Source organism: Antechinus flavipes, chromosome 3 (assembly GCF_016432865.1).
Source record: "Antechinus flavipes isolate AdamAnt ecotype Samford, QLD, Australia chromosome 3, AdamAnt_v2, whole genome shotgun sequence".
NCBI classification, from domain to species: Eukaryota; Metazoa; Chordata; class Mammalia; order Dasyuromorphia; family Dasyuridae; genus Antechinus; species Antechinus flavipes.
In genome coordinates, this window is record NC_067400.1 from 82,896,901 (window position 1) to 82,922,495 (window position 25,595).

General features: G+C 35.6%; 1 protein-coding gene and 4 non-coding genes across 5 annotated transcripts; all 5 read right to left on the minus strand.

Annotated features, from left to right (window-relative positions):
* Positions 1-25,595, minus strand: NOP58 (NOP58 ribonucleoprotein). Its single transcript, XM_051983767.1, has 15 exons — positions 25,326-25,595; positions 22,392-22,468; positions 19,687-19,739; positions 18,023-18,147; positions 11,954-12,090; positions 10,922-10,986; positions 9,353-9,487; positions 8,443-8,588; positions 7,065-7,191; positions 6,195-6,358; positions 4,470-4,604; positions 3,185-3,246; positions 2,731-2,876; positions 820-947; positions 1-273 (listed from the first exon to the last, which is right to left on the minus strand). The coding sequence occupies exons 1-15, from the start codon at positions 25,368-25,370 to the stop codon at positions 220-222; spliced, it is 1,599 nt and encodes a 532-aa protein (XP_051839727.1). The 5' UTR covers positions 25,371-25,595; the 3' UTR covers positions 1-219.
* Positions 6,915-6,991, minus strand: LOC127558544 (small nucleolar RNA SNORD11). Its single transcript, XR_007952919.1, has one exon. It is a non-coding gene; the product is annotated as a small nucleolar RNA SNORD11 (small nucleolar RNA).
* On the minus strand, positions 8,309-8,392 carry LOC127558545 (small nucleolar RNA SNORD11B). Its single transcript, XR_007952920.1, has one exon. It is a non-coding gene; the product is annotated as a small nucleolar RNA SNORD11B (small nucleolar RNA).
* On the minus strand, positions 10,573-10,653 carry LOC127558528 (small nucleolar RNA SNORD70). Its single transcript, XR_007952906.1, has one exon. It is a non-coding gene; the product is annotated as a small nucleolar RNA SNORD70 (small nucleolar RNA).
* LOC127558526 (small nucleolar RNA SNORD70) lies at positions 19,506-19,593 on the minus strand. Its single transcript, XR_007952904.1, has one exon. It is a non-coding gene; the product is annotated as a small nucleolar RNA SNORD70 (small nucleolar RNA).

Consider the following 25,595-nt stretch of genomic DNA (forward strand, 5'->3'; position numbering starts at 1 on the left):
TCATGATACAAATAAAATGTCTTTACTTGTAAATCAAAGACTCTAAGAATTGGAAGTTTTTTTTTTTAAATGTCAAAAATTAAGTGTCCAGTTCAAGATTGAGAGTCATAGAAGATAACTGTTTTGTCCTCTTGTCCTGATATTTCAAAGAACATCTCAGATATGTGAAGCTGAAGTGGAAGCAGAATCTATTCAAGTTAACCTTTAAACTGTTTCAGATCATTGTTCCACAGTCTCTTTCTTTTTTTTCTTTTTCTTCTTCTTTTCTGGACTCTGAAAATAATTAAACAAAGATAGATAATATTTTAATGAGTTCCAAAACCCTGGCTTTAACAATAAACTTATGCTAACAAAGATTTAAAATGAACCTTTTATGCTCCTTATTCAAATTTGAAAATCTGCCATCATAAGCTCTCTTAACCAAAAACCTCCCTCTCCCTCTCCTATTTCAGGAAGTTGGCAAACTACAGTTCAAAATTTGGCCTACCACATTCTTTTCTGTAGCTCTTGAGCTAAGAATGATTTTTACATTTTAAAATGATTTATTCCATCAAAAAATGTGAAAAGCCACTCTCAGCTCAATGGCTGTAAAAATGACCCCTCTATTTATTCTATTCCAAACTCTAAGTAAAATAATCAGCCACAAAATGGTGTTTTACAAATCTTAAGTATCACAAGGAAATTGAGTTGTAAAAGATTCTGCCTACTCATCAAAAAGATTAATATTAAATGGCTGCTTATGGCATCACTATATAATGATTCAAATATAGATTTGTTTCTACAACCAGAAATAATGTGGCAATTAAACTTGAATCATACTTCAATGACTATACTAGTAGATGGCTCTTCCTCTGAAGGAATTTCTTCTTTTATTTTCTTCTTTTTTTCCTTTTTATCCTTTTTCTTTTTCTTCTTTGCAGAATCAATTTCTACTTCTTCATCTTCCTCTGTAAAGAATGAAAAAATATGAAATACTGGATTTAGAAAACTTTAAGAGATGATATAGTCCAATTTTCTTTTAAATGAAACCCTGAAAGATGAAGAAATGGTTTGAAGTTTATTAGCATTTTTCCTGTCACAATGGACTTCAATACCTTCAGGCTCATATAGCTAAGAGAGAGTGAGCCTCTATCTCCAGAAAACACTGCTTTCCTTCTGCTTTACTTTTTTTTCACCTGAACCAGCTAAGATGCAAGAAGTAGAAAAACCATCAAATGTCTTCCTTTTACAGAGAGCAACATGAAGTAGCTTCTGAATTCTTGTGAAAGAGATGTGAATAAGCTTTTTTGTGCTCATGGCATTCTGAGAGCACTGTTTTTAGTGCAAGTGATATTGAGGAAAACCCACTTTTATCCCCTCTGGGACACACACTTAAAGACAATGGTCTAAGATAAGGAACAGTTTTATGACTTTCAAAGAAGTTTCATCATTAAAAATAGGGTAGGCTTTTATAGGGTCCTAACTTCAAACCCTGACACCACAAGCATCTAGCTCTAATCAAAAGAACTAAGCCCAGAACACTACAATTATATTTAAGGTCCTTGGATTATAACAAAGTCTTGCATTTTTTTCACTTGGATGATTCCCTGAAGGAGATTAGGAAATTCAACATGCTTTGTCTTGTTATGCACCAAGATTCTGGCAGCAATAGATCAAACCTTGTTCTCTGAGAACTGAGATGTAGTTTCTATTAGTATTTTACAAGCATAGTAATTACCACAAAGAACTATGCTATTTTTTTCCCCTAGCAGAGAAAAATAGGGTTTACAGTTTTCTTTTTGCATTTACACAAGTTTTCTATGTTCCAAAAGAGAGATGCTTAAGTATTTTTATTTTATTTTTTTTGGGGGGGAGGGTTCAATTTAGATAAAAGGCTCAAATATTTGAAAAACATACAAAAAAGTAGAAATTTACCACCAAAACACTAATTTTCCTATATAAAGCATAGGGTGAAATACATGTGTGATAATTTTAGTCCAATTCGTTCCTCTCATCAAAAGAAATTTATTTAACACAACCTTAACAGATGGCAACTCCCTATTTCTTGTAAATTTTCTAGTGAGGGCTTACTCTATTGTAAGGTGGTCCAATTCCAATGCCAAACATCTCTAACTTATTATTAATCTCACAAAATGCAATTTTCTGATAACAACCTGTTCCCACCCTAGTCCTCCTAATTAAGTCTTCATATTTCTTTCTTGGTATACAGGCTCAAAAAAAAGACCTAATATCATCAACTGCCCAAGTTTCACATACACAATCTGGAACCTAATAATTTTTTTCACGCTTAAGAGAATCTCAGAGAAGAGAGTGACTCAAATTAACTATATATGTCAAAATAAACATGGACTAGAAGAAGTATTAATAATCAATCACAAATCTAGCATAACTTAATTTTACCAATAATGAAAAGCAATCTGTAGATAAAAGCAATTATAATGAGCATCAGTTATTCTTTTTAAAAATTGGAGAAATACTTGAGATGACCAGAAAGTTTCCCCTACCTCATAATATTAAACATTGTTAGATATTTTAAAGTTAACATATCTACAGATTAAATATTTAGTTTGCTAGTTTAATACTATCAGTCCTCAAAATATAGAACCTTCTTTCAAATTTCCAATAAAACTTGTCTGTGTGTCTCTTAAAGCCAAATATATCTCAAAGATTATGAATCAGCAATAAAGAAATTCAAATACAGATTAGATAAAAGAGGAAGTATAAAACAACCTTTAACTTCTATAATCTTGGGTTTTTTTGCTTTCACTTCAACCATCAGTTCATCATCTTGTTCTTCTGACACTTCTTGAAACTTGCGTTTCTTAGGTATTGTTGGAAGAGTTGAGTCACCAGATGGATCATAAGTTTTTATTTCACTGAAAGAAAAAATTCCATTAAGTTCTACAGATGTTTTATGATTCTTTTAAGAGGAAAAATTTTAGAATTCTATATACAAGGTAGCATTTTGTTTAAAACAGAGCATGATATTATCTGTATTTGAAATGTTCCAGGAGGTATATGAGTTAAATATTAAAACGAACCTTTTAAGCAAATCTAACACTTGAATAGAGGTGAACTAGCTGAATCGATCTTCCATTTAGGAGCCACAATGGCATAAATTGACAAGAGGCAGATGTGCTTTGAGACAAACAAAGCTTACAGTGAGGAGCAGCTGCCTACCTACCTTTTATGGAAATACTTTTCTGTTTTTGCTAATGCCTTTCCTGTGCCACTGATTTTTCTTATCTGGAAAACAAAAAGAACAATAATACTTAAACTATCCCTTCAGTTTCTTAAAATCTCTCATATCACTGTCCTTGTACACTTTATAGTTCAGGGGCTTATTTAATCTTTCTTGAAATCACACAAAAGTCAACAAGGTACAGAGGAGTGAGTTAACTTTTTCAAAACATTGAATGATTGTCATTTATATAACACTTAATGGTCTACAAAGAAATTAAGAGTGATATTAGTGCATCTACAGCTTGCAATAATCATGCATGTGGTAGGTGCTAGTGATATCAGCATGTCAATTCTACAGATGAGGAAAATAAAATACAGAAAGATTAAGTCTCTATGGCAGGAGTAGGGAACATCCAGCCCAAGGACCACATAAAGCCCATGAAATCACTTGCTAAGACAACTGCCAAGGCAATGAAACCTAGATACACTAGCCACTGTATGATTGAATTGTGTATGGCTGTGGATCCAAATGGCCTTTGGCAGAAAAAACTTCTCCACTCCTGCTCTATGGGAATTAGGTAGTTCAGTGAATAGAGTGCTGGGGGACTGGAGTCATGAAGACCAGAGACCAAATCTGATTACAGATACCCATTAGCTCTGTGACTGTGGGCAACTCACATAACTTCTACCTGCCTCAGTTTCCCATGTAAAATGAAGATAACAACAGCACTTCTCAGAGTTGTTGTGACAATCAGGTAATAAATATCTGTAAAGTTCTGAGCAAAGTACCAGGTACAGCACAAAGTAGGCAATTAATTCCACATTCTCCATAGCCATTCCCTGCTGGGGCCATACTATTAGTAAATGTCAGAAAGAATTTGAAGCCATGTTTTCATTCTTCACTATATAGAAAAGAAGAAAGTCTTCTAGTTTAGAAGTAAGTAAAATACTTAAGTTGATTCTATATGATAAACTGCTCCTGGTTTCTTATTAAACACAAAAAACAACATGACTGAGCATGCTAAGTATAAAAAAAAAGTCACTTATTTCTTAAAATTATGAGCTACTAATAAGCTTTAGTAAAGCTCAAGTAAGAGGTACAGTGATCTGCATAAGTACAAGCATATTAAAATTCACAAAAATATCAGTTAGCTATTTGCCCTATTTATTTAGGGCCTTAATTCTACCCTTAATTAAAATGTACCAAAACAGCAAATTATCCTTTCCCCCTGGAAATCTTCCTATTTTTGTTGTTGTTCAAATATTAGCAAGAACACAGCTCTTACCCCTCTCTCTTCCAAATGCCTCAGCCGAGCTTCTAATTTGGCTCGGTTCTCAATTCCCATTTCAGCACTAGAATCCTCTCCAAAAGCATCATAACGGATAGCCAAAGCAGTTTTGGCTGCCAGCATTCGAGAAATCTGGAAAAGACAGAGGATAAGGACATTCATTTGATATGCCAGGATAATACAGTGCCCTTTCCATATTATATTTGTCATTTCTCAAACCTCTGTGACTAGTACCTGACCTAGCCTAATCCATGTGCTGATATAATTGTCATGTTTTTGAACTTACTTATAGTAGTAGGCCAATTACAGGGAACCTCCTTTCCCACTTTACTCCATGATCCCAATGTATGACTCTTATCTTTGAGACCCAGAAGTTTTAAAACTTCATTTCTGAAAGAATAGTCATCACAAAATGATTGTCATTCATGATCCTAATAGGACCCTTAGTGCCTTGACCTTTGGTTCCCTTTCCTCAACATAGACCCATGGCTTACTCGACCCCCTTAACTTGACTAGGTTGACTTTCCCAGCCACCCTTGCTCTCTTGCCCATCTTTTCTTGTGAACCTCCTTATTAGCCAGCATTGTCTCACCCATTTTTTTTTTTTTTTAAACTTCTGCTGCTTCTGGAATTAAGTAGATTCCATCGACTACAAGTGTTTGGTCTATAACCATCACGAGTGCTCCATTCCACTGAGCGATCCCCCAACTCTACACATATCAACTTCCCGCCCTCCACCTCTCCTTCACCCAGTTCCTCTCTTCCACCGTTACTGTCCTGCTCTTCAGCTGGATTATTCTCATCTACCTACAAATTTCCTAACATTTCTTTAATCCTAAAACAGCCTTCCCATGACCCTCTTGGGCCATGTGGCTAACATCCCATATTTCTATCCTCTTTCCCCTTAATTAAAAAACTATAGCCACACCCACAGCCCCTCCTTTCTCAGCAACCATTCTTTCCAACTCCTGGCAAGTGATTTTTGATTTCACTCTCCTGAAACTTCTTTCTTAAAGGTCACTGAAACCAGTGACCTTTTTTTCTTCTTCTCTAAAACTCTTAGTTTATGTGCTACTAAAATGTCCTGGCTCATCTTTCTGATTGCTTCCTTCTCTTGACCCCTTCTGTTTCTGCCTTAAGGGCCTGCTTTTGCCTTTATTATACTTTCTTCAATCCATCCTCTAGAATGTCCCCACATTTCTCTAGCATCTTAAGTTTTACAAAGCACCCTCCATTCCCCAACTACTTTGTGTTTAGAAAGACAAACAAGGTTGTGCCTAAAGTTATACACAATGTTGGAGCCAGGATTTAAACCCTTGTCCCCAAACTTTGTTTGTACCATGATGGCACACCATGCACTCTTCCCCTGGCATGCCTTACTTTGGATGATGATTAGCTCTATGCAGATATTTCACATTTTTACCCACTATCTTGAATCTTGACATATTTGTACCCAAGAAAAGATCATGTAGAAATGGCACTAGAGAGTGAAAAATGGGAAGAGACTGATCCATGCTGAAAGTACAACAAAACTTGACTCTCTAGTCATTGTGGACTTTGTTAATACTAAAATAAGTAAACTAGAGACAGTTATAAAGCAATAGTTAAGATAAAGAGGACTGCTATATTATGGCAAACACATAGAGCAAGAAATTTACTAGAAAAAAATTTTTCTAAACTTTTCTTGAGAAACAGATACTTGAGCAACATAGAACAACTCACTTTTCCTTTGTTTTTTGGGGTGCTTTGGCCTACAAGGGAGGCATGATAAATTAGGCCATATTTAGGGGTATCCCGTCTCGTCTTCAGGGCTCTAAAGAGGGCCTTCTCAGCTCCTAGTATCTGCACAGTAGAAGCTGCATGCTTTGCCAAATTCAAAAGGGAACCTAGGACAGACAAAGGTCACAAACAATAAAGGACATTGACATGCAAACTGTTAAACCTTGAGTTAAAGTCAAGTCACTAAAGAATGTACAAACATTTTCTACCACAGTATGTATGTTTTTCTACAGGTGTTTAAAAAATAAAACACCAAATACTTTTACTAGCAGCATTAAAATTTAACATTTACAAAAGCCAGAAGAAGAAAAAGAAATGTGTTTGAATAAACAATTTTAATTAAGGGTAACATGTTTCACAAATCTAGGAAAAGAATACTAAATTATTCCCTTTTAGTTACAACACTGGAACCTCACTAATCTCCTCATCCCTGAGGTTCAATGTCGTGGGATTGGTATAGTTAATCATTGACTAACAGTGAAGTCCTTTTGTATTTCAATAACTAAATGCATTAGATTCTAAGATGAACATTCTATTTTTATTTTTAATTTTGCAAGGTGGTTAATATTAATGCAGGGTTCCAGTCTACTTCCCCATGGTACTCAACAACCACACTAGGAATAATGTCAAAAGCTTCTAATCCTATCTCACAAAAGGTCAGAAGTGTCTCAGAAGAGGTAGTGACTAAAGTTGCCTTCACTGAAAAGTCAGGCAAACCAATTAAAATCATCATTGATCACTTCAGCCCTCAGTAAGGATGGACACACATGGAGACACACACACACACAAACACTTCAAATGATAATGACTTACCTGCATGAGAAATAAGTCTAGCTCCAACTAGCTCACCGACCATGACAGTCACATTTGGGGCTATGGCCATCATCCTGTTTTGGAGGTATTCGTACAATTGGTTTCTATATTCTGAGATTTCAATCACCTGGTATAAAAAAGTACATATGTAAAAAAAAAAAGTAATAATAATAATTTTTTTAAAATTCAGTTCCCAGAGAAATTTCTCCTAACAAAATGCTTCAGAACCAGCTATAGTGACCTGGATAACTCACTTTATCAGTTGCTGATCTGTATTGGGGATTTTCACCCAAGAACATCTTAATAACAAAATCACAAGGTTTGGACCAAAAAAGGGAAGAAGAAATAAAGATATTTCTTAGTCTGAGAAATACAAGATATTATTTAATACAGAACTAATATGATCCAAAGCGATCATACATCAAGTGGCAGAGAGGTCCAAAGAAAATTGCAAAGAAAAGAAAATTCAACTGTGCAGCAAAAGAGGAGAATCTATTTAGATTTAATTGTTAATATATATATTGGGAAGTTTGGACCTAATGTAAGCATTTGGTACTTGAATGTGTTAATAAACAGCTAAATCCAATCTTTAAAGAACTCTTATGAAATCACTTCTTACTCAATTATATTATTACCAATGTCTTTGTATCAATTCTCCCAAATTAAGCTTTCTATTTCAGTGGCAATATTTTCTTCTAAGTTATATTGCTGTAAAAGAACTTTAAGGGAAATAATTATTGCATAATGTATAACCAAAGAATTATTATTTGGAGTGGTGTGGTAAAAATCATGATCATAGGCTTGAGCTGGAACAGCTTTTGGAAATTATCCTGTTCAAACTCCTCTTTTTATAGAACAATGAGTGACTAAGAAAGGTTAAGTTACTTTTTCACAAAGTCATATAATACAAGATCTGGGATTTAAACTTCTGGCTGGATTTAAACAAATCCAGACCTCCTCCCAGTTCTACATTGCTCCCTTTCCCACCTCCCAATCCCAATCCTCCTCCTATTCGAAAGTGGATTATCCAGATCGGGGTTACATGGTTCCCTGACCTTTTCTTTGTTTTAACTCTAACATGCTTTTTGACCATTCTCTGACCACTACTTTGGAGAGTACAATAAAGAAAAATAACAACTTGTATGAAAAATTTGCTGAGTCCAAAACTCTTTTTGTGATACTCTTAAATATAAGAAGCACACAGGTCTTCCTAGGTTTCTATTATTTTCCAAACATGCTATTTAAGATGGCATCAGATGAGGTAGTGACTATAAACCCTCATATTTATATATCAGGTGAGAATCAATACAAAATCATCACTGCCATCCTTGTGGGGACTTTGGTTAACTTGCTGGCTAAGCATTCAGAAAAGTTTTACCTGATTGCAGAGGTGTAAGATATTGTTTATGTCTTCTTCTGAAACTTCAGTTCCCATAGAAATCTCTGCAGCTGCTTTCACTTCGGCTTCAACCTCCTCTGATAAAATTTCAGAAAGATCCGAAGAAGCAAAGTTCTGCCTGTCTCCTGGGGGGAGGGAAGAGAAAAAATCAATGACTGGTGAATAGATAAGCACCCATTTTATCAAAAAGGTTAAAGGTAAAAATGGATAATGATCCAAATGGCAGTACAAAATAAGAAATCAGTGAACAAATTCAGTTCTGTGGTTTTCCTCTTATGATATAGCTTCAGATATATTTGAAATTTTCTAGTTTTGTACTTATTTAAAAAGCATTTATTTTAGGTAACAAGGGCAAAGCAAAACTCTGAGAGTGTAAGAGAGTACACAAAGCAAAGAACTCTTTTGGCAAAAGCAGACCTGTAAACTTCCAAGAGATAAAAGCTCAGAATGTGCTGCAGTAAGCCAAGTGATGCCAGAATATTCTATTGTAACATGCTAAAGCATCATGGAACCACACAAAGAACCAAACTCCAACAAGTAACTTCCATGTATCATAAACAATCCCCGCCTTGCTTCCTTATTAAACTGCATAAAACTTCTTTTAAAGCCTTCATCTGGCCTCTATAAATTGCAAACTAACCACAAGAATCGATAAGAGACATTCTTTGTTGTGGAAGAGTGGTGATAAAATCACAGTTCATCAAAATGATCACCAAATCAAAGCCTAAGTCAGAATAATTCTTGCCCCCATCCCCCAAACATGACATTTAGAGATATATCACAAATTTCTAAATGTCTAAATGTCAGTGCATACTACTAGAATTAATGGTTAAATTTTAATGACTGCTCTTCTTGCCCAAAAAGGATAAGTAATAAATAATTCACTCACCAACTTTCCGCAAACATTTGCAGTACGTTAAGTTATCTGTAATGATTTTTCCTAATTCAGGGAAATGCCAACCATACCATTCTCTACATCGCATAATGTAGTTATTCAGTTCTTTATCCAGGTCATCTAATAAAGCTGTAACAGGTTAAAAAAAAAAAAAAAAAGAAAGAAAGAAATATAGTAATGCCACTGAATGCTATTATTACTTTGCAGAGGATACTAGGGTATTAAATACTGCATTCATTATTAAAGTATCCATTACTTTTTCTAAGTAAACTGTTCCAGTACTACTTCTCACAACCACCCCATACATTCCACTTTGTTCTAAGAGATGGCTCTTCCTCGGAGGGGAAGGATATATTGAGAAGTGAAGGTTCCATAAAAACAAAAACTATCAGTTCCTAAAAGGTATAAATATAACCACTAATATATTCTAAATCATCCCTGAAATCTTAGAGCTGTTCTTCATTTTGATTTCTCACTCATAAAAGCTTTGTCTTCCCCAATCAAGAACTGTTCTTAGTATCAACAGAAAAAACATCTTGAGAGAGAAAACTAGAAGCTACTTCATAAAAAATCAAACTTAAAATATAGTAAGTAGATCTCTTTATCAAGCAAAGGTTCTAATCTAAAATCTCATCTGAATTCCTTCACCTATTCTAACCCAGATTTCTCTCCCTGAAAGAAAGCACTCCTAGACTGTCCCATACTAAACAGGTCTGTAGATTTTTATTTTGTTTTGTTATTTATTTAATACTTCTTATTACTTGTAGCACTCTTAAATTTCTGGAATGCAAAAGATGGATGAGAAAATAGGCGTGTACAAAAAAAAGTCAGGTTAAAAAATATTGGATATTTTCTTGCATGTTCATTTTTATCATCCAAATCACATTTTAATCTCCCTTTTCTCAAATTGTTTTATATAACATTACTTTCATCCCTGTTCTTTTCTTTTTATTTCTAAAGCAAACATTTTGTTCACATTACCATCATTGCCATTCTGACATCATACAAGCCCACATTATTTTGACTGAAGCAAAAACATGCTAAAAAGTCTTAGAATTCTTTCAAACACATCAAAACCTCCCAACTAAAAATATATTAATTCTACTTGTATACTCAGAAATAGGACTGAATACTGTACCATTCTCCAGGGTATAATACAACCAAAACTTCCTACAAACATGTCTTCACTCTGCCAAGTAGAGTCAGCATATTATTTCCCTGTTGTCTCAGTGGTAGTGACGAATGTAAAATCATTTATTTTCATTCAACAAAATTCCATCATTGACAACAACATATGGGAAATTATTATAAAAATGACCAATTATTGGGCACTCAGTAAAATGAATTAAATTTAGATGTGAGATACTAGAGTTTAATCCCCTCCTTTTATATTTGAGGGAACTGGGCTACATTAATTTGCTAAAATCACAAATCTAACCTATGGTAAAGTCAGAAACAGAAATTAGATTTTGTGCCTTCCATACATGAGCTCCTTCCATTATATCATATTGAATGGAATAGGTTACCAAAAAAAATAAAGGTCTGAATAAAAACTGTACTTACAGATTGCCTGAACAATCATGGTATCCACTTTATCAGCACTAAATTTCAGCTTGTACCGAGAGAGGCTGTGAAAACCAATGAAGTAATTATTCTCCAGAAAAATCATTTCCTTGCAATCTTATTTCCAGGATTTAATAACATAAAATAACACCTATAAGACAAGAGAAAGCATGCCCATAGTTCATGCCATATTCTGCCAGCTTTTGTATTTATACTATGACCTATTTACAGTGTTAGTAGTAAAGAGCTATTTTTAATACATGCTATCCCTATTAGCAAGGCAGATAAAAATGTCTATATATATATATATATACACACAACACAGCATACACATATGAAATATACATTTAAAAAAAATTTGATAATGACAGCATTTTACTGCTAAGATCCACTCACTAGGTAACTTAAGACTTTTAATTAGCAATCAAATATACAAAAACAAACTCAAATTAACAAAGATTCATTAATTACTTACTATGTGTATGTAGCAAAGATAAAGAACAAAATATTCTCTATACTTAGGAATTTACATTTTTGGGGGGACATTCAACATGTACACAGTTAAATATAATATAAGGTAAACTGAGGAGGAGCCAAGAGCACGTTGGATAACTACCTATAAAAGATGTTGAGGAGAGATTTTGCCTGGGGGTAAAAGGTTGAACTAGGTGACCTCAAAGATTCCCCTCAATTTTTAATATTCTATTTGTCATTCTTTAGTTGGGTTAGGAGCCAATAAAAGAGAAAATGAAGATGTATAGATAAAGAAAAAGATTCAGAGACAGGAATGGAAAAGGAGAATAAAATGTCCAATTATCTAAAATGGAAACAAAATTTAAAAAAAAAAGTACTAGAAATTGAGGGGGGTTTCCCCCAAAATGTTTCCTTCTTGGGAATAAGTAAGGCAGAAAAAAAAATTTTTTTTCTAAGTTCCAGTCTTTTCTCCCTTTCTAAATTTTAGTCTTTAGATCAGGAATTATGCTATAAAACAGTTTTAACATTGCAGGATGCCTAAGAACAAACAAAACTCACCTATGTGCCAATCCTAGACACATAGCTGCCATTTCCCGAGATGGAAGACCAGTGATTAACCCCTCTATCTGTGAGCGAATTCCTCTCATTAGTTCTGTTATGGTAGGGCTATGAATACAGCTGAGGTTCAGTTTGTCCTATAGGAAGAAAATGAAAAATCAATCAAATATTGCAAAATTTCCAAAAACACTTCACAATATACAAGTAAATCACTAGAAAACAATCTGCTAATCACAGTAATAGGCACAGAAATATACAATGTTTGTAAATGCTTAAGACAGGTTTTGGCATAGGGTACACACTTAATAAATGCTTACTGAGTGACATGTTTTCATATTAATATGCTCATTGTTATATAGAGAGAGGTTAATTTGCTGCTTGGCCATTTTATAATCAAGTCTGACTTTTGGTGATCTTTATTGAGGTTTTCTGGCAAAGATACCAGAGTGGCCTGCTATTTCTCCTGCTATTTTACAGATAAGGAAACTGAGGCAAAGAGAGTTGCCCAGGTGTAAGGGTTAAAAAGCCTCTAGAAGCAAAAAATACAGTTCAAGGCATGTGGGAGGACCTGAGGGATGAGAGGTTCTGAGGTGCAGGCAAATCCTACATGGAGGTGTGGCATAGCCCCAGGAGGCAGTATCTGACCCCAGGTAACACATCTCCCTCCTTAGTGCTCTCAAAGCCTAGCACGCCTCCCTCCCTCTTCCCCAGGCCAATCCCATTATGCCAGGTTCCTAGAGAACCTCTCCTTCCCCCAGATCTTCAGGGAGGTATAAATATGTGCTATCTAAGAATAAAGTTCTCTTTCGCTTCACCCCTACCCACTGGTGGTCTGTTTCTGTGGGATCCGGGTTGGTGCCCAAAGACAGGTAAGTGTGGCCTAGCCATGCCACTGACGAACTCAAAGAGGAGCTACCAGGACAGAGTAGTCCATAGGGGCCTAACACCCAGGATCACACAGATAGTTAAATATCTGAGGCCATATTTGTAACTCACAAAGATAAGTTACTGACTTTGAGCTTAGCATGCTATGCACTGTACTACTTAGCTGCCAACTTGTAAATAAGATGTTAAAAACTTTATAAAGTCAGACGGAATTAATTTTTAAATTAAGATTTATGTTTAATGACAAATGGAAATATGTTTAAAAGAAATATATACATTTAATTTACATCAGATTGCTTAGTGTCTTGGAATGGGGAGGGAGAAAATTTTGATATTTACACATGCATTTGGAAAAATAAAACACTAATGAAAATTTAAAAAATCTTTTAATACTGGTTAATTAGATTTTTATGTTGGCCACAAAATTCAAATAAACCCCAATGCAGTTCAAGTGCACATACAGCAAGAAACTAAACAAAACATTATTAATAATGGAATAAAATACCAACTTTAATTGGAATGTGTATATGGAAAGTTAGGTGGATTTTAAGAGAATCAGAGTGCTGCTTCCTTCATTACAGAAGTATCATTAAAAAAATTGAGGTAATAAAGTGTTTTGCTTAAATTTCCCCAGTAAATGAACTTTGTTTCTATAAGTTTAACAACTTAATTTCAATTAATTGTAACCAGTTTTGGATTAAATTTTTTTCTACCATGTATTTTTCAGGGCTTGGAAAATGAGAAAACATTCAAATATATAAAGTGACTCAAGTCTTTATGACTTCTGGGGTATCCTGTATTAAACCTGCCACCTAACTGATATGGTTATTTCCTTCCAACAATACATATTATTAACCCTATCTACACATAAGGGGTCTGAGTCTGACCAACCACTCTAGCTACATAGATAATTTTCTTTTCCTTTTGCTGAAGCAATAGGGGTTAAGTAGCTTGACCAGTGTCACATAGCTAGGAGTTAGTGTCTGAGATCTCATTTGAACTCGGGTCCTCCTGAATTCAGGGCTGGTGCTCTACCTACTGCGCCACCTAGCTGACCCCCATTTTCTTTTTTACTCACAGACTTCCTTGAATAATATCCTTTATAATGCTTTTTCACAATTTCATTAGGAATGTGTTGTAGATTGCTAATGCCCAATATGGACTTTTCCACCAACCTCTGGGTGGTCTTTAACTTAAATCTTTTGGAGTTTTGAATATTCCATACATCTCGTGGCCACAGGGCAATTATCCCACTTTTCCTAAAATGTATCTGTTTAGAGCAGAGCTGAGGCAGACAACTACAGCCAACATGCTGACTTTTAGCCTATTTTCTCAAAGCCAAAAAGCTAAGAATAATTTTTATGTTAATTTTACTTTATTTAAAAATGTTAAAATTATTCTTAACACATTGCCCTGGCTGCCTATTTAGTCCCTGGTTTGTAGTTTGTACATTCTTGGGGGAGAGGCTTACTAATGAACTTGCATTCTCCTGTTGAATTTTAGAACCCATTTATTTGTCGTATCTATGGCTATGGTCTTGGTGCACATTGGACATAATTGATCCTCTTGACAAGTCCTTTTTTTAATCATGTACATCAATTACTATTTAGTGTCAGATTACAATAATGTCCTTAAGAAGTACTTTCCTATGTTAGGACTAGTTGCCTCTGTAACTAAATCCATTCCTCCCCTTCATTTTTAGGTCTTATGTACATGTTTTAGTCTGTTTCCTTTCTGCCAGCTGTCATTTCCTATTGCTGTCAATGTGTCTGTCTCTAATAGCTCTTATTTCTAATCCACTTTGGATGCAGAAAGCAACATAAACTTATGAGAACTAAAATGCAAAGTAGTGAATGCTCAGAATTTTAAATTATTCATATTGTGTTCTAAGTAGCTGAGGTTTTCAACCATTTCTACTATATACTTGATAGCATGAATAAACTTATACCCATAATAGAGACCTCTGAACAGCCTGTTTTGTCTAGGTCCTGGCCTTAATTATGTTTTAACTTCTGGCTTCACTGGTCTCTACTCTACCACAGATAGGTGCCAAGCTTTGTGGTAAATACATGCTCTGTTCTGTCCACTCCATTATGGTTAAGGTCACGTAACTAGGGCTCAATAAATACACAAGGTCAGAGCCTCAGTCTTTATTATTAAAATGGCGTCTTCAAGCTAATTATGATTCAGTAAATCCATAATAACCACACCTCCACAGCCCTCTACATACAGTGCTGAAACAAACAGAAGATTGTTTACTCTGTGAGAATCAGAGTCAGTACTTTTATTCAGTGTGCTCATGTGCTCTAACTCCAGGAAGAGAATGAATGGTACTTGCCCAATTTCTAATTCTGGTGAATAACATCAACTTAGGGGGTACAGTAGCAACTAGTTCTTAAATTTCTGCAAACCACTATACCGCCTTAAAAAAACCACTGCATATGGACCAAATGCTCCCAAAAGAACATTAGTTAATGAGTAAAGAAAAGGCAACTACTAATAAACAGACTTTCCACTGCAGACTGTGCACTTATGTCTACTGTTTTTAAATGGTGACTTTCCAAGTCTCTTTACAGGAAATGTCAATTGACTGACCTAGGAAACAGTTCATCATCCTTCTAATTCCCCTGACTACCATGCCTTAGGTTTGCCCTGTTAAAATACAGGGACTGTCTTACTTTCTGCATTTCAGTGCAATACTTGAGATATAGTTGGCACATAATGCCTTTTTCATGCTGCACTGGTTCTTTTAATGTTCAAGTTTTTCCTGAATTCTTTGATTCTATCATTTCTTATGGTGCAATTATATTCTATTTCATCCACATGCCACATGTGTTTCAGCCATTCCACAATGAAGAAGCAACCATATTGAGGCAATTCTTTCATATTAAATGTTGTCTATTTGTCATGACTTGTTCTCTGAACCAACCACCAGGTGGCCTAATTGGATCAAGTTAGTTTGTTACATGACAATAAGGGGTGAGTCAGCCATCTACAATTAAGCTTGTGTAAACAAAAACACACATTAAGACATAGAATTCAGGGGTCCTCAAACTTTTTAAATAGGGGGCCAGTGCCATAGTTTGAGGACCCCTGACATAGATGCTTGAGAATGGGAAATAAAAGTAAGATCTCAGGTTATATATAAGGGTAATCCATGTGCTCAATGGGAGAGATTATCTCTAAGGGATGAAAATGAATTAATTCAGTAAACAAAAGTAAGATTCTCTGTTCTCTAAACCCATCTTTAAAGTAATCCACATAAAACATAATTCTGGTTATAGATATAATCTTAAATAATATTCTTCAGACTGCTGAATAAAATTATTAATGAAAATGCATGGCAAATTTTTGAACCTACCCACAGGAATGATTGTTTAAATTGTCACTAAAATCAGTGGGGTTTTTAAGATTGTTCAGAAAAGGTCAAAGCAAAAATATCTTTCATTTGGTTTATACCTGCTAGCATAATATAGTAGTGGGCCTAATAAAGTCATTAATTTTGAGTTGCAAGGAATTTTACAGATCATCTGGACTAAGCCTCTCATTTTTCAAATGAGGAAAATGAGGCTCACAAAGCTTAAATACTTCAGCTAAGGTGACACAGAAACCAAGATTCCAACCCATGACTTCCAAGCACAGGTGTAGCTTTTCCCACTAAGATATTCCACATTACTATATTCTTTTATCTTATTAAGTTGATACCTTAATATTTTAAACCTACTAGTAAAATCTGGGGAACGTATGGCATTTTTCAGCTTCATTTCCTTCAGTGAAAGTAGCATACTGAATTATCTAAAGCTATTTTATAGCTCAACGAAGTGAAAAAAGTTTGATTTGCCCATTTATTGGATAGAGAAGGAACTTAAGGGGGAATATTAAACAAAACTACCGTATCTAAGTATTTTACAGTGGGGTATGAAAGTACCTCTATTTTGCATAAAAAGTACATACAACTTTCCCCATTTTTCACCTCATAATTGAGAAAAAGGAAAAAATGTATTTTACAATAAATCTGAAGGAAAAAACCAATCAACATTTATAAATCTGGACTGATAAAATCTTTTTTTTTTAATTTAATTTTATTTTCTAATAACTCTTTATTCACAGAACTCATGCCAGGGTAATTTTTTTTTAAACAACATTATCCCTTGCACTTGCTTCTGTTCCGATTTTTCCCTTCCCTCCCTCCCTCCACCTGCTCCCCTTGATGGCAAGCAGTCCTATATATGTTAAATATGTTGCAGTATATCCTAGATACAATATATGTTTGCAGAACTGAATAGTTCTCTTGTTGCACAGGGAGAATTGGATTCAGAAGGTAAAAATAACCCGGGAAGAAAAACAAAAATGTAAATAGTTTACATTCATTTCCCAGTGTTCTTTCTTTGGATGTAGCTGCTTCTGATAAAATCTACAATATAAACAACTATCCTGAATCTCTAGAGAAACTATAAAAAATACTCAGTATAAGGAGCTCTCATCATTAGATAGTCACAAGATAAAATTAAAGATAAAACACAAAATTAAGTACATTTCAATACAGGGCTTCTTAAACTTTTTCCATTCATTACCCTTTTTTGCCTAAAATCTTTAGTGACCCATATATATATATGCATGCACTATAAAAATCAAACATATATTGACAATAAATCATAATTTTGTGGACCCCACAGTCAGTTACAAGACAGCATATGAAGTTGCGACCCAGTTTAAGAAGCTGGGTTTCAACTGAGAAATACTTAATTCAAATATAAATTTAATAGTTATCATACTCTAAGAAATGGGGGGCGGGGGGGAGAGGGGAGGAAGAGAGATTCAGAGAATTCTGTTAAGACTTGTGTGAACTAAAGAACCAGGAAAATAAAACCTATAGTATTTTATGCTGTACTACAATAATGTAAAGGAAACAACTCTGAAAGAATGAATAACTCCCATCAATGCAATGACTAACTGTGACTTCAGTGAAAAAGTGGAGAATCTTATTTCTCATCTTTTTGAAAAATGAGAGATGTAAGGATAGGAGATAAACCTTTTTAGACATGGCCAGCACAGGGACTGGTTTCATATGACTATGGCCACTTGCTACAAGAATAGACTTTTAAATTTGGAGGGTGAGATGGGGTAGAAAATCAAGTAATTAAAGTGATTCTCCCCCAACAAAGAAACAAAATCCATTCTTACCTTTATGACACCTCCCAGTTTGGCGTCGGCTACAGCCAGCTGTTCATGGGCTTCTTTTGCAGCTATCTTTTTCAAGACTTTCTTCAAATTCTTACTGAGTTTACCTTCTACCAAAGCTGTGGAGGCTTTTCAGGGAGAAAAAGAGGTTAAAAATTTACTTTGTATCACTAAAAGAAAAGCAATGCTCCTTAGAACACTTCAATATCAATGAAAATCTATGTCCTGGGGAAGTGGGGGGAGTAATCAAGGTGAACCCTTTCACACAAACTTATATAAGGTTTTCAAACTCATAGCACTAAGAAAATTCTTATTAAAAGACTTTTGTCTCTTACCCTAACACTGATTTTTGGTTTTCAAAACATTCCAGCTTTGTTTATAATGGTATTTAACTTAAAAACCATTTAAATAATTTAAATTTCCTAACACTTATTAATAAGGATTATTGTTATTTTATGGATGTCTTGGTTGTAATTCAGTCATTCCAAACTCTTCATGACTCATCTAGGGTGGATATTGGAGTGGTTTATCATTTCATCTCCAGCTCATTTTAATTGTCTGAAGCCACATTTAAACTCAGGAAGATAAGACTGAAACAACTGATCAGGTTGCAGACATCAAATTTATCCATGCCCCTTCACCCTAAACTGCATAATTCCCCCATTGAAAAATGAAAAGTATGTGTGTTAAAACATGGACAAGAAGATTCATGGGGGAGAGGGTTACTCACCAGTCCCTGGGTTAAAAAGCAGAAACACTAATGGAAGCTGGGGTAATGGCAACCACAAGGTGGTAAGTGGAGGGGTGATGCTGATGCCTAGTTAGCGTGTATGTGTTTGTGTATGGACTTAATCACAAGAGACTTTCAAAATGATGATGTTAAATGGACTTCAAAAGTTTCTGTGATAGCAAACAATTTTAATCTTACAATTTTTAGTCTTACCTTTTATCTCTGGGTATTTTAAACCTCTATTATTTTTAGGATACTTCATTTATAATCACTCTTTTTTGAATTATGTAACTAATATTCATTTAATTCACTTGCCATCTAAATAGCTATCTTTCTGAATTAGATTAACTAAAGGAAGTAGTTTAAATCCTAGACTTTTCCCTCCAAAGACAGTGCTTAGCATCTTATCTGGACTTACACAGTAAGAAATCAATTTAGTGATGGTTTTTACTAGAAATGGATTTATCATCAATATAGTTCCCATTTAAAGTGTTTAGAAAGTATTAAACAAACTTGGCAAGAACTAGAGGGACTTACAGAATTGACAAAAAGTATAAAGCTAAGGCATTTGTAATCTCAATGTTTCAGTAGAAAAGCATATGATTGAATTCAGAAATTTTTCTGCATAATCTTAAAGTATCACACTGAAATATACTCTATGTACTATGCATTTCTCACATTTAAATATATTCATTTCATAATTCAAACAGTTATGCGAATTGTTCTTTACATCAATTAAATTTTATTTACTTTAGCTTAAGTGTTGTCTCAGTGGTAGTGACGAATTGGTGAATGAAATCATTTAAGATTCAGTTCCAACATATGTACATCAGTGACAACACAACCCTGGTTGATTCTTAACTGATGCAAATAAATTTTTAATATACAAACCAGATCACAGAAATATTCAGATTAGCTTTTTTATCTTTTCTCTTACCTGCTAAAGCTTCAGTTGTGTCCTGAAACTTCTCAAAATGTTTTAGTTTTACTCTGAGAAAAAAAAAATTTTCACGTTATCACAAATATAACTTAGCTTTGGATAGGTCCTGCTCTCTAAATTTAAACTAGTGTTTATGTAGAAAACTTTGAAGTTTGCCAAATGCTTCTCACACATTCTCTCTCATACCTAAATATCCCTCTCTCATTTTAGATAGTACAGGGAGACCCACAGATGTTAAAGTGACTTGCTCATGATTATTTAGTTTTTCAAGTTTATTTGAACCCTGACTCCCAAATCTAATGCTCTAGTCTTGTAAACAATGCTTTTTTTTAAACGCAAAATAATTTTTTCCCAAACTTAGCAGAGAGTCTTTGGCTCCAACAGCCAAAAAACTCCAAGAACAGGGAACCATCCATTGAGCCAGCCTATATTGAAAACCTTTTCATTTGGTAGTAGTTACCATAATTTGTGCTGATATTAAAGCATTTGATAACCTAAGTTACAAATATCACCACACCAGGGGATTCTAAAATAGAATTTTAACAGTGGGGGAAAAAACAAACAAAAAACCAGCCTATCTGTATTAATCCCATTGGACCCCAAACTCTATAAAGAGCAAATGTGAAGGAAAAAAAGGACTGTATAAGAGAGAATATTTTATGGTTCCAAATAAGAAATTTGCATACAATTCCCACAAAGGTGCTGATCTATAAATTCCTTATTTTTCAGAAACTTGTAGTAGTGACTGAAAACATCCATTGTACAATGTCAAAAGGCTTTTCTTTCCTTTCTTTTTTTGTAATTTAAGTAACCTAACTGTGATAGGTAGATTAGCTATAGATCAATAGCTGCATAATTCAGATTCTTTCTCATAGTTAATTAGCTTACAAAAGCTAGTAGTGTTTAAAATTATCCACAACAACATTTACATATCACTTTGAGGTTTACAAAGCACTTTTAATTATTTTATCTTCATAACAACTCTGAGAGATAGGTGCTATTATTATCTCGTTTTACATAAGAGGAAACTAAAGTGGCAGAGGTAGAATTAAGTAACTTGTCCAGAATCCCATGGCCGTTACAGTGTCTGAGGCCAAACTTGGTCTAGGGTCTTTCTGAATCCAAGCCCAGAGTTTTCATCACTGCACTACCTAGCTGCCTAATGATGTTTTTTTTTTTTTTTTTTTGCGGGTTCTTAAGAATCTTAAGCCTTTTCCCTTCATTTATCCAGAATCAGACATTATACTAAATCTTGGGGATGCAAAAAAGAAACATAGCTTAAAGCACTAAATTTGGAATCAGGAAAAGCCTAGGCTTTAATCCTACCCTACATTTACTACAGAAGGAACCCAATCACTTTATATGGAATGTTTCCCCTCAACAACAAAATGGGGATAATACTCGAGGTACCCAAATCAGTCTCGAGGATTACATACATAAAAACTTGTTTTGCAAAACTTTAAAATGCTATAAAAAGCACAAGGTATTATTATCACCACTAGACTTCATAGCCTAAGACAAAAATATGATCAAAAGCAGTTTAAAGTAGAAATAGGATAAAATCATTTCTAACAAGCCTTGAACATATTCAAATCCTGATTTCATTTACATTTAAACTCATTTTGATACCCAGCAAGTCTCCATGCTTCTAATCCACCTGGCCATAAAAAGGACTCATTTATTAAGTAGTTTTATGTTCCCCATTTTAGTATTAGCTAGGTGAGCCATTCCATTATCTCCCCTCCCTCTCCCCAAAAGAGGAAAGGCAGGCAGAGGAAACTACTTAAGATTTAAGTTTTAATAATAAGATTTTCCCCCCTCTATTCTTAACTTGAGGTTCCCCACTCTAACTTGGACTTTGAAACTTAATAATTTGAACATACCAAAATCAACATGAAGATGGCTGAAGGGGGTGGGAGTGAGAGTTAACATGGATAAAAGAATAATTTTAGGAAGTACTTTACAGATCTAATAGAAAACTTAATAAAACCAGCTATTCCAAGAGGAAGCAAAGGTATGAAAAAAAAAGTTAAAAAAAAATATTTCAGCTCTCATGAACATTTAAGCTTGAAATCCTTGTATAGCCCTGAATATCTGACAAAAAATGCAATTAAAAGAATGTGGACAAGAAAAAGATATATGAAGACACCTCATTTCCCTCTGCCCAGGGATGGTGGATGAGAGTCTCCACGAGTCTGCAGCATTTCATATAATGTATTTTTTTTTTCTATATTGATCAGATTTTTTTCCTTTTAAAAAATTCTTTGTATGGCTCTTTAGAGGAAGGGATACTAAAAAAATCTACGTATTTGTCAATCCAAGTAGCAATAAAATTTGTTTAATATGTAATTTCCTTACAGCTATGCTCTCTCAAGGAAACTTCCTACTAAGTTCCCTCTTCCTCCCTCCCCCCCCCCCCCCCCCCCGCCCCATCCTGCTGTATTGAGATTCCCTGGCTTTTAAACTTCCTACACACCACCAAGTTATAGTTTTAGGAAACTGGGTCACTGTAAAGGTAAGGGACCCACCCATGAAGACTACTGATTCCCAAGGCTATACTTCTCTCTACCCACCAGGTATGTTGTTGTTCCAAATTTAATTATATTTTGTGCACAACAGAATTCAAAATAACTGTACCAACAAGCAAAGCAGTAAAAATTATTAGTTAAGTTCCTTAAAAACCAAACATTAACAATGCTTACATTTTATTTGCTTTCTCTGGAGTTTCAAATTCTTTCCACAAACTGTCCACTTCTTGTAATTTCTTCTCATTCAGAACCTGAAATGAAGTCAGTTAAATTAATTTTTTTTTATTACTAAAGCTTTTTATTTTCAAAACATATGCACAGATAATTTTCAACATTCACTCTTGCAAAACTTTTCTCCCTCTCTTCCCCCCATCCCCAATCCTGTTAAAGGCAAGTAATTCAATGGGTTAAACATGTATGATTATTCTATACATATTCCCACAATTCTCATGATGCAAAAGAAAAATCAGATCAAAAAGGGAGGGAAGAATGAAAAAGAAAACAAAATGCAAGGAAACAATAACGAAAAATAAATTATTATTTTGTGATCCACATTCAGTTTCCATAGTCCTCTCTTTGGGTGCAAATGGCTCTCTCCAACACAAGACCATTGGAACTGATCTAAATCATCTCATTGTTGAAAAAAGCCATGTCCATCAGAATTGATCATCAAATAATCGTGCTGTTGCAGTGTATATTGATCTGATTCTGCTCATTTCAACTAGCATCAGTTCATGTCAGTCTCTCCAGGTCTCTCTGAAATCACTTATTGATCGTTTCTTACATATATTCCTTAACATACATATACTATAACGTATTTAGGCATTACTCAACTGATGGGCATCCACTCAGTTTCCAGTTCCTTTTTGTAAAGAGCTGCTACAAACATTTTTTGCACATGTGGTCCCTTTCCCTCCTTTAGGATCTCTTTGGGATACAAGCCCAGTAGAGACACTGCTGGATCAAAGGGCATGAACAGTTTGATAGCCCTTTGGGCATAGTTCCAGATTGATCTCCAGAATGGTTGGAGCAGTTCACAATTCCACCAACAATGTATCAGTGTCCCAGTTTTCCCACATTCCCTCCAACATCCGTTATTACCTTTTCCTGTCATCTTAGCTAAGATGAGGTGTAGTGGTACCTTATATTTTTCATTTGAAGAACTTGAAACCATTTTTAGTCATAGAAAAGGTGCTCTAAATCACCATTGATTAAAGAAATGCAAATTAAGACAACCCTGAAGTACTACTACATCTCACCTTAGCTAAGATAACAGGCTGTGGAAGCTCTAGCATATTCTTCCAAGCTGGAAAAGCTCCAAATATAAATTCAATGACAGACTGTATATCTGCTGTCCAATCACCAGACTAAATTTGGTGAAGCAATCAAATTGGCCACAAGTCTTAAGTATGTTAAGTTATAGAAAGGGAGCTGTACCCACCCTGAAGAAATTATGAATCCTTGAGAATACAAGAATAATCCAAAGAATTCAATTCACTTTACTTTTATAATATTAATTGATAATCATATGTAGTAAGCACCTAGGAAATATTTGAATGTAAAATGTTGCTGAACCCCAGTACAATAAAATATGTACTAAGATTTCTTACAGTGGTTTGTGACTTCACTTTGTGCCAAGCGATGGTTAAAGGTGTAATTGGGGGATCTAAAAGCTTAGAATTGAGTCCAACCTTCCTATTTCACAGATGAAGAAACTGAGAGGCCCCAAAAGATTAAGTAATTTGTCCAAGATACAAAGTGTTAAGTACCAGATACAGGATCAGAATTCATGATGAGATTAGTCCTAACTACTAACTAAAAAGGGAGGCTGCACCTAAACTGTCCTGTCAACCACAAGACCTTTCACTAAATTCCCGTACTCTTTTCCATCCTTCACTTCTATCCTGAATATCCCCAAAGACCCCAAAACAAACCCAAACCAGTTGGCTCTTTCACAATCTCAGACCACCACATGCAGTGAAAACCCAAGGCCACAACCAATTTTCTTTCCACAGCTACTTAACAAACTACCCCATGACCTCCTGCCCTCATTGCTTTGATTTCCAAGGGTCTCGGGCAGTGTAGGTGAAGGTGGTTATAGAGCTAGCTTCCTTTTTAAGTTTATCAAATAATAATCCTTCCCCTTACTACACACCATCACTATATAGGAATCTTATGCAGGGGCTGCACCCGAATTTTAAAAATTATGCAATGATTCAATCTTAAAACTTTTTTTTTTTTTAACAACTCCTTCTCAACCAACCTTGTTTTACGAGAGAAGTTAATGCTTTGGCAGTACTAAACGTCATCTAATGCCAACTTATGCCAAATTCCGTACAACGGAAGGCTCACAATCTCGGTTGGGTTTTGATAGAGTTTCTGCCCCAGCAAGAGCTCAAACAACGTGGCCTGGTGGTTAGGATGCGAGCCTGGAGTCGGCAAGACTGGAGTTCAAATCCAGTCAAAGACACTTAGTAACTGTCACCCCCCCAGACAAGTCACTTAACAAAATAAAGGCAAAAAAACCCCAAACAAACAAACAAAAAAAAACATTGCCAGCCTCAGTTCCTCACCTGAAAAATGGGGATGATGATAACAATAATAATAATAATAGCTACCTCTCAGGGTGGTGATAGGGACCAAATGAGATAATGCCTGAAAAGTGGCTAGCACATTGTAAGCACTATATAAATGTGAAGCACTGTAATCATTTAATTTGCCACGAAACTCTCCTCCCAACTCAGGTGCCACCTCTTCCCTTCTCTATCTTAGGAAATCGAGCTTTTTTTCCTCTAACTTCGGAGATCTGCACTCTGGGCCCGGGCTGTACACAGCAAGTAAATCGGTTTCCCCTCACGCGGCTCCGACTACGCTGGGAAGACGAGAAGGTGCTGCCGGACCTCCCATCGACTTCTGGACAGCTCCACGAGGGCAGTCGGTCCTTTCCCCTCCCCTGGATCGCCAAAGGCGCAAATCCCAGTTAGGCTCCATAGTCCCCGAGGCCACGTGCTCGGGGAGCGGCTTTCCCACGGCCCCTGCTGAGGCTTGCCCCACTGGACCGCCGCAGGCCCCGTCACGACTCCACAGCGCGTGCTCTCAGCGGCCTACCTTGAAGATGGCGTAGCCGGCCGCTGTTTCAAACAGCACCAACATGGCGAGACTGGAGGGCGAGAGGCCAAACGGCTCCCCGCGCGCATAGATCCCACGAAGAAGCTGGTGTACGGGGCTGCGGCGAGCCGACCGCAACGGTCCCTCAGGGGCCCCTCAAATCAGTCGCACGGCTCGGGGCCGGTGGGGGACATCGGCAAACTCCCAGCGAGAGAAGCGCGCGCAAACTTCTGAGGACCTAAGAGCTCAGCACACGTGGGCTCATGGGAA

Coding starts and splice junctions, on each gene's coding strand:
- NOP58 (XM_051983767.1), bottom strand. CDS start 25,370: ATGTTGGTGCTGTTTGAAACAGCGGCCGGCTACGCCATCTTCAAG. Junction 8,589..9,352: donor CAAATGTTTGCGGAAAGTTG/GTGAGTGAATTA, acceptor CCCTCCCCCCAG/GAGACAGGCAGAACTTTGCT. Junction 7,192..8,442: donor TCTTACACCTCTGCAATCAG/GTAAAACTTTTC, acceptor TTTTTATACCAG/GTGATTGAAATCTCAGAATA.